This window comes from Scyliorhinus torazame, chromosome 12, assembly GCF_047496885.1.
Source record: "Scyliorhinus torazame isolate Kashiwa2021f chromosome 12, sScyTor2.1, whole genome shotgun sequence".
Lineage (NCBI taxonomy): Eukaryota > Metazoa > Chordata > Chondrichthyes > Carcharhiniformes > Scyliorhinidae > Scyliorhinus > Scyliorhinus torazame.
Genome location: NC_092718.1, coordinates 69,091,704 through 69,106,188, shown reverse-complemented (window position 1 = coordinate 69,106,188; position 14,485 = coordinate 69,091,704). Strand labels below are relative to the sequence as shown.

Sequence of the window (14,485 nt, the reverse complement as noted above, 5' to 3'; positions counted from 1 at the left end):
CCTCTGACAGTGCAGCACTGTTTCTTGGTATAGCAAAAGTAGAATTCTGTCAATGAATGTGGGGGATATTCGGTTAACTTGTTGATTGGGTTGGATCACCAAACTTTCTCTCCGATAATCTAATTTAGGATGGAGTCTAACCAGGTGAAAATACGGAACGCGGAATACGGAGGGCACTCAATCAGAGCAGAGCTGTCGGTCATCGCAATGTCCTCGGACGATGGCCAACGGGTTTTCTGTGAGGGCTACTGCCTTATCCTGAATGAAGCTAGAAACACCTTCCTCCGACTCAATGTCCTGCGTAAGACACAACTTAAATCAGCTTGTTGAGGAAGAATGGTCAGTCACTCAATGCTCGCTCACTCACTGCTCACTCACTCACTTCTCACTCACTCACTGCTCACTCACCCACTGCTCACTCACTCAATGCTCACTTACCCAATGCTCACTCCTTCACTGCTCACTCACTCACTTCTCACTCACTCACTTCTTACTCACTCAGTGCTCACTCTCACAGCTCACTCACTCACTTCTTACTCACTCACTGCTCACTCACTCACTGCTCACTCACTCACTTCTTACTCACTCACTGCTCACTCACTCACTGCTCACTCACTCACTCAAAGCTCACACACTCAACGCTCACTCACGCAACGCTCACTCACTCAATGCTCACACTCAACGCTCACTCACTGCTCACTCACTCAATGCTCACTCACTCACTTCTCACTCACTCACTGATCACTCACTCATTGCTCACTCAAACATTGCTCACTCAAACATTGCTCACTCACTCAATGCTCACTCACTGAACGCTCACTCACTCACTGCTCACTCACTCATTGCTCACTCAAACATTGCTAACTCAAACATTGCTCACTCACTCAATGCTCACTCAATGCTCACTCAATCACTGCTCATTCACTCACTGCTCACTCACTCATTGCTCACTCAAACATTGCTAACTCAATCACTGCTCATTCACTCACTGCTCACTCACTCAACACTCACTGCTCACTCACTCACTGCTGACTCACTGCACACTCACTCACTGCTCACTCACCCACTGCTCACTCACTCACTGCTCACTCACTCACTGCTCACTCACTCACTGCTCACTCACTCAATGCTCACTCACTCACTGCTCACTCAAAGAATGCTCACTCACCCACTGCTCACTCACTCACTGCTCACTCACCCACTGCTCACTCACCCACTGCTCACTCACCCACTGCTCACTCACGCACTGCTCACTCACCCACTGCTCACTCACTCACTGCTCACTCACCCAATGCTCATTAACCCACTGATCACTCACCCACTGCTCACTCACTCACTGCTCATTCACTCACTGCTCACTCACCCACTGCTCACTCACTCACTGCTCACTCACTCACTGCTCACTCACTCACTGCTCACCCACTGCTAACACACCCACTGCTCACTCACCCACTTCTCACTCACCCACTGCTCACTCACTGCTCACTCACTCACTGCTCACTCACTCACTGCTCACTCACTCATTCACTCACTGCTCACTCACTCACTGCTCACTCACTGCTCACTCACCCACTGCTCACTCACTGCTCACTCACCCACTGCTCACTCACCCATTGCTCACTCACCCACTGCTCACTCACTCACTGCTCACTCACTGCTGACTCACTCACTGCTCACTCACTCACTGCTCACTCACTGCTCACTCACCCACTGCTCAGTCACCCACTGCTCACTCACCCACTGCTCACTCACTCACAGCTCACCCACTGCTCACTCACCCACTGCTCACTCACTCACTGCTCACTCTCCCACTGCTCACTCACTGCCCACTCACCCACTGCTCACCCACTGCTCACTCACCCACTGCTCACTCACTGCTCACTCAACCACTGCTCACTCACCCACAGCTCACTCACTGCTCACTCACCAACTGCTCACTCACCCACTGCTCACTCACCCACTGCTCACTCACTCACTGCTCACTCACTCACTGCTCACTCACCCACTGCTCACTCACTCACTGCTCACTCACTGCTCACTCACCCACTGCTCACTCACCCACTGCTCACTCACCCACTGCTCACTCACCCACTGCTCACTCACTGTTCACTCACCCACCTCTCACTCACTCACTGCTCACTCACTGCTCACTCACCAACTGCTCACTCACCCACTGCTCACTCACCCACTGCTCACTCACCCACTGCTCACTCACACACTGCTCACTCACCCACTGCTCACTCACCCACTGCTCACTCACCCACTGCTCACTGACTCACTGCTCACTCACCCACTGCTCACTCACCCACTGCTCACTCACCCACTGCTCACTCACTCACTGCTCACTCACTCACTGCTCACTCACACACTGCTCACTCACACACTGCTCACTCACCCACTGCTCACTCACTCAATGCTCACTCACCCACTGCTCACTCACTCACTGCTCACTTACTCACTGCTCACTCACCCACTGCTCACTCACTCACTGCTCACTCACTCACTGCTCACTCACTCACTACTCACACACCCACTGCTCATTCACCCACTGCTCACTCGCCCACTGCTCACTCACCCACTGCTCACTCACCAACTGCTCACACACCCACTGCTCATTCACGCACTGCTCACTCACTCACTCCTCACTCACACACTGCTCACTCACACACAGCTCACTCACCCACTGCTCACTCACACACTGCTCACTCACTGCTCACTCACTCACTGCACACTCACTCACTGCTCACTCACCCACTGCTCACTCACTCACTGCTCACTCACTGCTCACTCACTCACTGCTCACTCACTCAATGCTCACTCACTGAATGCTCACTCACTCACTGCTCACTCAAAGAATGCTCACTCACCCACTGCTCACTCACTCACTGCTCACTCACCCACTGCTCACTTACCCACTGCTCACTCACTCACTGCTCACTCACCCACTGCTCACTCACCCACTGCTCACTCACCCACTGCTCACTCACGCACTGCTCACCCACTGCTCACTCACTCACTGCTCACTCACTCACTGCTCACTCACCCAATGCTCATTAACCCACTGATCACTCACTCACTGCTCACTCACCCACTGCTCACTCACCCACTGCTCACTCACGCACTGCTCACCCACTGCTCACTCACTCACTGCTCACTCACTCACTGCTCACTCACCCAATGCTCATTAACCCACTAATCACTCACCCACTGCTCACTCACTCACTGCTCACTCACTGCTCACTCACCCACTGCTCACTCACTGCTCACTCACTCACTGCTCACTCACCCAATGCTCATTAACCCACTGATAACTCACCCACTGCTCACTCACGCACTGCTCACCCACTGCTCACTCACCCACTGCTCACTCACTCACTGCTCACTCGCCCAATGCTCATTAACCCACTGATCACTCACCCACTGCTCACTCACTCACTGCTCACTCACCCACTGCTCACTCACTCACTGCTCACTCACTCACTGCTCACTCACTCACTGCTCACTCACTCACTGCTCACCCACTGCTAACACACCCACTGCTCACTCACCCACTTCTCATTCACCCACTGCTCACTCACTGCTCACTCACTCACTGCTCACTCACTCACTGCTCACTCACTCACTGCTCACTCACTCACTGCTCACTCACTCATTCACTCACTGCTCACTCACTCACTGCTCACTCACTGCTCACTCACCCACTGCTCACCCACTGCTCACTCACCCACTGCTCACTCACTGCTCACTCACCCACTGCTCACTCACCCATTGCTCACTCACCCACTGCTCACTCACTCACTGCTCACTCACTGCTGACTCACTCACTGCTCACTCACTCACTGCTCACTCACTGCTCACTCACCCACTGCTCAGTCACCCACTGCTCACTCACCCACTGCTCACTCACTCACAGCTCACTCACCCACTGCTCACTCACCCACAGCTCACTCAGTGCTCACTCACCAACTGCTCACCCACTGCTCACTCACCCACTGCTCACTCACTCACTGCTCACTCACTCACTGCTCACTCACCCACTGCTCACTCACTCACTGCTCACTCACTGCTCACTCACCCACTGCTCACTCACTCACTGCTCACTCACTGTTCACTCACCCACCTCTCACTCACTCACTGCTCACTCACTGCTCACTCACCAACTGCTCACTCACCCACTGCTCACTCACCCACTGCTCACTCACCCACTGCTCACTCACACACTGCTCACTCACCCACTGCTCACTCACCCACTGCTCACTCACTCACTGCTCACTCACCCACTGCTCACTCACCCACTGCTCACTCACCCACTGCTCACTCACTCACTGCTCACTCACTCTCTGCTCACTCACTCACTGCTCACTCACACACTGCTCACTCACACACTGCTCACTCACCCACTGCTCACTCACACACTGTTCACTCACCCACTGCTCACGCACTCAATGCTCACTCACCCACTGCTCACTCACTCACTGCTCATTCACTCATTGCTCACTCACTCAATGCTCACTCAATCACTGCTCACTCACTCAATGCTCATTCAATCACTGCTCACTCACTCACTGCTCACTCACTCAATGCTCACTCAATAACTGCTCACTCACTCAATGCTCACTCAATAACTGCTCACTCATTCAATGCTCACTCACTCAATGCTCACTCACTCACTGCTCACTCACTCACTGCTCACTCAGTCACTGCTCACTCACTCACTACTCACTCACTCACTGCTCACTCACTCTTTGCTCACTCACTCACTGCTCACTCACTCTTGCTCACTCACTGCTCACTCACTCACTGCTCACTCACTCGCTGCGCACTCACTCACTGCTCACTCACTCTTGCTCACTCACTCATTGCTCACTCACTGCTCATTCACTCATTGCTCACTCACTCAATGCTCACTCAATCACTGCTCACTCACTCACTGCTCACTCACTCACTGCTCACTCACACCCTGCTCACTCACTCCTCACTCACCCACTGCTCACTCACTCACTGCTCACTCACTCACTGCTCACTCACTGCTCACTCACTCACTGCTCACTCACTCATTGCTCACTCACTCACTGCTCACTCATTCATTGCTCACTCACTCAATGCTCATTGAATAACTGCTCACTCACTCAATGCTCATTCAATCACTGCTCACTCATTCAAAGCTCACTCACTCAATGCTTACTCACTCACTGCTCACTCAGTCACTGCTCACTCAATCATTGCTCACTCACTGCTCACTCACTGCTCACTCACTCACTGCTCACTCACTCATTGCTCACTCACTGCTCACTCACTCACTGCTCATTCACTCATTGCTCACTCACTGCTCAGTCACTCACTGCTCACTCACTCAATGCTCACTCACTCAATGCTCACTCACTGCTCACCAACTCATTGCTCACTCACTGCTCACTGACTCAATGTTCACTCACTCACTGCTCACTCACTCACTGCTCTCTCACTCATTGCCCACTCACTGCTCACTGACTCAATGTTCACTCACTCACTGCTCACTCACTCACTGTTCACTCACTCATTGCTCACTCACTGCTCACTCACTCACTCAATGCTCACTGACTCAATGCTCACTCACTGCTCACTCACTTATTGCTCACTCACTGCTCACTGACTCAATGTTCACTCACTCATTGCTCAGTCACTCTCACTCACTCACTGCTCACTCACCCACTGCTCACTCAGTCATTGCTCACTGAATCATTGCTCACTCACAGCTCACTCACTCACTGTTCACTCTCTCACTGTTCACTCACTCACTGCTCACTCACTCATTGCTCACTCACTCACTGCTCACTCACCCACTGCTCACTCATTGCTCACTCACTCACTGCTCATTCGCCCACTGCTCACTCAGTCACTGCTAACTCACTCACCCCTCCCTCAATCACTGCTCATTCACTCACTGCTCACTCACTCACTGCTCACTCACTCGATGCTCACTAACTCACTGCTCACTCAGTCACTGTTCACTCACTCACTACTCACTCACTCGCTTCTAACTCACTCTCTGCTCACTCACTCACTGCTCACTCACTCATTGCTCACTCACTGCTCATTCACTCACTGCTCACTCACTCAATGCTCACTCTCTCATTGCTCACTCACTGCTCATTCACTAATTGCTCACTCCCTCAATCACTGCTCACTCACTCACTGCTCACTCACTCACTGCTCACTCACTCACTGCTCACTGATTCAATGCTCACTCACTCACTGCTCACTCACTCAATGCTCATTCAATCACTGCTCACTCACTCACTGCTCACTCACTCAATGCTCACTCAATAACTGCTCACTCACTCAATGCTGATTCAATCACTGCTCACTCACTCAATGCTCACTCACTCAATGCTCACTCACTCACTGCTCACTCAGTCACTGCTCACTCACTCACTACTCACTCACTCACTACTCACTCACTCACTGCTCACTCACTCTCTGCTCACTCACTCACTGCTCACTCACTCATTGCTCACTCACTGCTCACTCACTCACTGCTCACTCACTCAATGCTCACTCACTCATTTCTCACTCACTGCTCATTCACTCATTGCTCACTCACTCAATGCAAACTCACTCACTGCTCACTCGCTCACTCACTCACTGCTCACTTACTCCTTGCTCACTCACTCCTCACTCACCCACTGCTCACTCACTCACTGCTCACTCACTCACTGCTCACTCACTGCTCACTCACTCACTGCTTACTCACTCACTGCTCACTCAATGCTCACTCATTCATTGCTCACTAACTGATTGCTCATTCAATAACTGCTCACTCACTCAATGCTCATTCAATCACTGCTCACTCACTCAAAGCTCACTCACTCAATGCTTACTCACTCACTGCTCATTCAGTCACTGCTCACTCAATCATTGTTCACTCACTGCTCACTCACTCACTGGTCACTCACTCAATGCTCACTCACTGCTCACTCATTGCTCACTCACTGCTCACTGATTCAATGTTCACTCACTCACTGTTCACTCACTCACTGCTCTCTCACTCATTGCTCACTCACTGCTCACTGACTCAATGTTCACTCACTCACTGCTCACTCACTCACTGCTCACTCACTCATTGCTCACTCACTGCTCACTCACTCACTGCTCACTCACTCAATGCTCACTCACTCAATGCTCGCTCACTGCTCACTCACTTATTGCTCACTCACTGCTCACTGACTCAATGTTCACTCACTCATTGCTCACTCACTCCTCACTGACTCAATGTTCCCTCACTCACTGCTCATTCACTGCTCACTCACTAACTGCTCACTCACTGCTCATTCACTCACTGCTCACTCACCCACTGCTCACTCACACACTGCTCACTCACTCATTGCTCACTCACCCACTGCTCACTCACTCAATGCTCACTCACTCACTGCTCACTCACCCACTGCTCACTCACTGCTCATTCACTCACTGCTCACTCACCCACTGCTCACTCACACACTGCTCACTCACTCACTCACCACTCACTCACTGCTCACTCACTCATCACTCACTCACTGCTCACTCACTCACTGCTCACTCACTGCTCACTCACTCACTGCTCACTCACTCACTGCTCACTCACTCACCACTCAATCACTGCTCACTCACTCACCACTCACTCACTGCTCACTCACTCACTGCTCACTCACTCACTGCTCACTCACCCACTGCTCACCCACTCACTGCTCACTCACTGCTCACTCACTCACTGCACACTCACTGCTCAATCACTCACCACTCACTCACTGCTCACTCACTCACTGCTCACTCACTGCTCACACACTCACTGTTCACTCACTCGCTCTCTCACTTACTGCTCACTCATTCACCACACACTCACTCCTCACTCACTCACTGCTCACTCACTGCTCACTCACTCACTGCTCACTCACACACTGCTCCCTCACCCACTGCTCACTCACTGCTCACTCACTCACTGCTCACTCACTCACTGCTCACTCACTCACTGCTCACTCACTGCTCACTCACTGCTCACTCACTCACTGCTTAATCACCCACTGCTCACTCACCCACTGCTCACTTAGTCACTGCTCACTCACCCACTGCTCACTCACTGCTCACTCAAACACTGCTCATTCACTGCTCACTCACTCACTCTCACTCTCTCAGTGCTCACTCACTCACCCACTGCTCACTCACTCAATGCTCCCTCACCCACTGCTCACTCACTGCTCACTCACTCACTGCTCACTCACTCACTGCTCACTCACTCACTGCTCACTCACTGCTCACTCACTCACTGCTCAATCACCCACTGCTCACTCACCCACTGCTCACTTAGTCACTGCTCACTCACCCACTGCTCACTCACTGCTCACTCAAACACTGCTCATTCACTGCTCACTCACTCACTCTCACTCTCTCAGTGCTCACTCACTCACCCACTGCTCACTCACTCACTCAATGCTCACTCACTACTTCTCACTCACTGCTCACTCACCCACTGCTCATTCACTGCTCACTCACTCACTGCTCACCCACTGCTCACTCACCCACTGCTCACTCACCCACTGCTCACTCACCCACTGCTCACTCACTCAATGCTCACTCACCCACTGCTCACTCACCCACTGCTCATTCACTCACTGCTCACTCACCCACTGCTCACTCACACACTGCTCACTCACTCACTGCTCACTCACCCACAGCTCACTCACTCGCTGCTCACTCCCTCACTGCTCACTCACCCACTGCTCACTCACTCACTGTTCACTCACCCACTGCTCACTCACTCAATGCTCACTCACTCACTGCTCACTCGCCCACTGCTCACTCAATCACTGCTCACTCAATGCTCACTCACTCACTGCTCACTCGCCCACTGCTCATTCACTCACTGCTCACTCACCCACTGCTCACTCACCCACTGCTCACTCACTCACTGCTCACTCACCCACTGCTCACTCACACACTGCTCACTCACTCACTGCTCACTCACCCACTGCTCACTCACTCAATGCTCACTCACACACTGCTCACCCACCCACTGCTCACTCACTCAATGCTCACTCACCCACTGCTCACTCACCCACTGCTCACTCACTGCTCACTCACTGCTCACTCACTCACTGCTCACTCACTCACTGCTCACTCACTCACTGCTCACTCACCCACTGCTCACTCACCCACTGCTCACTCACTCAATGCTCACTCACTCACTGCTCACTCACCCACTGCTCACTCACTCACTGCTCACTCACCCACTGCTCACTCACTCACTGCTCACTCATTCACTGCTCACCCACTGCTCACTCACTCACTGCTCACTCACTCACTGCTCACTCACTGCTCACTAACTCAACACTCACTCACTCACTGATCACTCACTCACTGCACACTCACTGTTCACTCACTCGCTCACTCACTTACGGCTCACTCACTCACCACTCACTCACTGCTCACTCACTGCTCACTCACTGCTCACTAACTCAGCACTCACTCACTCACTGTTCACTCACTCGCTCACTCACTTACTGGTCACTCACTGCTCACTCACTCACTGATCACTCACTCACTGCACACTCACTGTTCACTCACTCACTGCTCACTAACTCAACACTCACTCACTCACTGCTCACTCACTCACTGCTCACTCACTCACTGTTCACTCACTCACTGCTCACTCACTGCTCACTCACTCACCACTCACTCACTGCTCACTCACTCACCACTCACTCACTGCTCATTCACTGCTCACTCAATCACTGCTCACTCAATGCTCACTCACTCACTGCTCACTCGCCCACTGCTCATTCACTCACTGCTCACTCACCCACTGCTCACTCACCCACTGCTCACTCACCCACTGCTCACTCACCCACTGCTCACTCACCCACTGCTCACTCACACACTGCTCACTCACTCACTGCTCACTCACCCACTGCTCACTCACTCAATGCTCACTCACACACTGCTCACCCACCCACTGCTCACTCACTCAATGCTCACTCACCCACTGCTCACTCACCCACTGCTCACTCACTGCTCACTCACTGCTCACTCACTCACTGCTCACTCACTCACTGCTCACTCACCCACTGCTCACTCACCCACTGCTCACTCACTCAATGCTCACTCACTCACTGCTCACTCACCCACTGCTCACTCACTCACTGCTCACTCACCCACTGCTCACTCACTCACTGCTCACTCATTCACTGCTCACCCACTGCTCACTCACTCACTGCTCACTCACTCACTGCTCACTCACTGCTCACTAACTCAACACTCACTCACTCACTGATCACTCACTCACTGCACACTCACTGTTCACTCACTCGCTCACTCACTTACGGCTCACTCACTCACCACTCACTCACTGCTCACTCACTGCTCACTCACTGCTCACTAACTCAGCACTCACTCACTCACTGTTCACTCACTCGCTCACTCACTTACTGGTCACTCACTGCTCACTCACTCACTGATCACTCACTCACTGCACACTCACTGTTCACTCACTCACTGCTCACTAACTCAACACTCACTCACTCACTGCTCACTCACTCACTGCTCACTCACTCACTGTTCACTCACTCACTGCTCACTCACTGCTCACTCACTCACCGCTCACTCACTCACCACTCACTCACCGCTCACTCACTGCTCACTCACTCACTGCTCACTCACTGCTCACTCACTCACTGCACACTCACTGCTCATCACTCACCAGTCACTCTCCCACTGCTCACTCACTGCTCACTCACTCACTGCTCACTCACTCACCACTCACTCACTGCTCACTCACTCGCCACTCACTCACTCACTGCTCACTCACTGCTCACTCACTCACTGCTCACTCACTCAATGCTCACTCTCTCATTGCTCACTCACTGCTCATTCACTAATTGCTCACTCCCTCAATCACTGCTCACTCACTCACTGCTCACTCACTCACTGCTCACTCACTCACTGCTCACTGATTCAATGCTCACTCACTCACTGCTCACTCACTCAATGCTCATTCAATCACTGCTCACTCACTCACTGCTCACTCACTCACTGCTCACTCACTCACTGCTCACTCACTCACTGCTCACTGATTCAATGCTCACTCTCACTCTCTCAGTGCTCACTCACTCACCCACTTCTCACTCACTCACTCACTGCTCACTCACTACTTCTCACTCACTTCTCACTCACCCACTGCTCATTCACTGCTCACTCACTCACTGCTCACTCACTCACTCTCACTCACTCACTGCTCACTCACTCAGTGCTCACTCACTGCTCACTCACTCACTGCTCACTCACTCACTGCTCACTCACTCACTCTCACTCTCTCAGTGCTCACTCACTCACCCACTGCTCACTCACTCACTCAATGCTCACTCACTACTGCTCACTCACTGCTCACTCACTCACTGCTCACTCATTCACTCTCACTCACTCACTGCTCACTCACTCACCACTCACTCACTGCTCACTCACTCACCACTCACTCGCTGCTCACTCACTCACTGCTCACTCACTGCTCATTCACCCACTGCTCCCTCACTCACTGCTCACTCAGTCACTGTTCACTCACTCACTGCTCACTCACTCACCACTCACTCACTGCTCACTCACTGCTCACTCACTCACCACTCACTCGCTGCTCACTCACTCACTGCTCACTCACTGCTCATTCACCCACTGCTCCCTCACTCACTGCTCACTCAGTCACTGTTCACTCACCCACTGCTCACTCACTCACTGCTCACTCACTCACTGCTCACTCACCCACTGCACACTCACTCACTGCTCAATCACTCACTGCTCATTCACCCACTGCTCACTCACTCACTGCTCACTCACTCACTGCTCACTCACCCACTGCTCACTCACCCACTGCTCACTCACTCACTGCTCACTCACACACGGCTCACTCACCCACTGCTCACTCACCCACTGCTCACACACTCAATGCTCACTCACTCACTGCTCACTCACCCACTGCTCACTCACTCACTGCACACTCACTCACTGCTCACTCACCCACTGCTCACTCACCCACTGCTCACTCACCCACTGCTCACTCACTGCTCACTCACTCACTGCTCACCCACTCACTGCTCACTCACCCACTGCTCACTCACTCAATGCTCACTCACTCACTGCTCACTCACCCACTGCTCACTCACTCACTGCTCACTCACTCACTGCTCACTCACCCACTGCACACTCACTCACTGCTCACTCACCCACTGCTCACTCACTCACTGCTCACTCACTCACTGCTCACTCACTCACTGCTCACTCACCCACTGCTCACTCACACACTGCTCACTCACTGCTCACTCACCCACTGCTCACTCACTCACTGCTCACTCATTCACTGCTCACCCACTGCTCACTCACTCACTGCTGACTCACTCACTGCTCACTCACCCACTTCTCACTCACTCACTGCTCACTCACTGCTCACTCACTGCTAATTAACTCAACACTCACTCACTCACTGATCACTCACTCACTGCTCACTCACTGCTCACTCACTGCTCACTCACTCACCACTCAATCACTGCTCACTCACTCACCACTCACTCACTGCTCACTCACTCACTGCTCACTCACTCACTGCTCACCCACTGCTCACTCACTCACTGCTCACTCACTGCTCACTCACTCACTGCACTCTCACTGCTCAATCACTCACCACTCACTCACTGCTCACTCACTCACTGCTCACTCACTGCTCACTCACTCACTGCTCACTCACTCACTGCACACTCACTGTTCACTCACTCGCTCACTCACTGCTCACTCATTCACCACTCACTCACTCCTCACTCACTCACTGCTCACTCACTGCTCACTCACTCACTGCTCACTCACCCACTGCTCACTCACCCACTGCTCACTCACCCACTGCTCACTCACTGCTCACTCACTCACTGCACTCTCACTGCTCAATCACTCACCACTCACTCACTGCTCACTCACTCACTGCCTCACTGCTCACTCACTCACTGCACACTCACTGCTCACTCACTCACTGCACACTCACTGTTCACTCACTCGCTCACTCACTTACTGCTCACTCATTCACCACTCACTCACTCCTCACTCACTCACTGCTCACTCACTGCTCACTCACTCACTGCTCACTCACCCACTGCTCACTCACTGCTCACTCACTCACTGCACTCTCACTGCTCAATCACTCACCACTCACTCACTGCTCACTCACTCACTGCCTCACTGCTCACTCACTCACTGCACACTCACTGTTCACTCACTCACTGCACACTCACTGCTCACTCACTCACTGCACACTCACTGTTCACTCACTCGCTCACTCACTTACTGCTCACTCATTCACCACTCACTCACTCCTCACTCACTCACTGCTCACTCACTGCTCACTCACTCACTGCTCACTCACCCACTGCTCACTCACCCACTGCTCACTCACTCACTGCACTCTCACTGCTCAATCACTCACCACTCACTCACTGCTCACTCACTCACTGCACTCTCACTGCTCAATCACTCACCACTCACTCACTGCTCACTCACTCACTGCTCACTCACTGCTCACTCACTCACTGCTCACTCACTCACTGCTCACTCACTCACTGCACACTCACTGTTCACTCACTCGCTCACTCACTTACTGCTCACTCATTCACCACTCACTCACTCCTCACTCACTCACTGCTCACTCACTGCTCACTCACTCACTGCTCACTCACCCACTGCTCACTCACTGCTCACTCACTCACTGCTCACTCACTCACTGCTCACTCACCCACTGCTCACTCACCCACTGCTCACTCACTGCTCACTCACTCCCTGCTCACTCACCCACTGCTCACTCACCTACTGCTCACTCACCCACTGCTCACACACTGCTCGCTCACCCACTGCTCATTCACTGCTCACTCACTCACTCTCACTCTCTCAGTGCTCACTCACTCACCCACTTCTCACTCACTCACTCACTGCTCACTCACTACTTCTCACTCACTTCTCACTCACCCACTGCTCATTCACTGCTCACTCACTCACTGCTCACTCACTCACTCTCACTCACTCACTGCTCACTCACTCAGTGCTCACTCACTGCTCACTCACTCACTGCTCACTCACTCACTGCTCACTCACTCACTCTCACTCTCTCAGTGCTCACTCACTCACCCACTGCTCACTCACTCACTCAATGCTCACTCACTACTGCTCACTCACTGCTCACTCACTCACTGCTCACTCACTCACTCTCACTCACTCACTGCTCACGCACTCACCACTCACTCACTGCTCACTCACTCACCACTCACTCGCTGCTCACTCACTCACTGCTCACTCACTGCTCATTCACCCACTGCTCCCTCACTCACTGCTCACTCAGTCACTGTTCACTCACTCACTGCTCACTCACTCACCACTCACTCACTGCTCACTCACTGCTCACTCACTCACTGCTCACTCACTCACTGCTCACTCACTCACTCTCACTCTC

General features: G+C 52.6%; 1 protein-coding gene across 1 annotated transcript in view; it reads left to right on the top strand.

Moving 5' to 3' along the window:
• LOC140387054 (nephrin-like) overlaps positions 1 to 14,485 on the top strand; it is a 327,816-nt gene that overhangs the window by 95,344 nt on the left and 217,987 nt on the right. Inside the window, exon 4 of the mRNA XM_072470065.1 lies at positions 129 to 301. Coding sequence (XP_072326166.1) covers positions 129 to 301 — 173 coding nt within the window. The remainder of the gene's footprint in view (positions 1 to 128; positions 302 to 14,485) is intronic.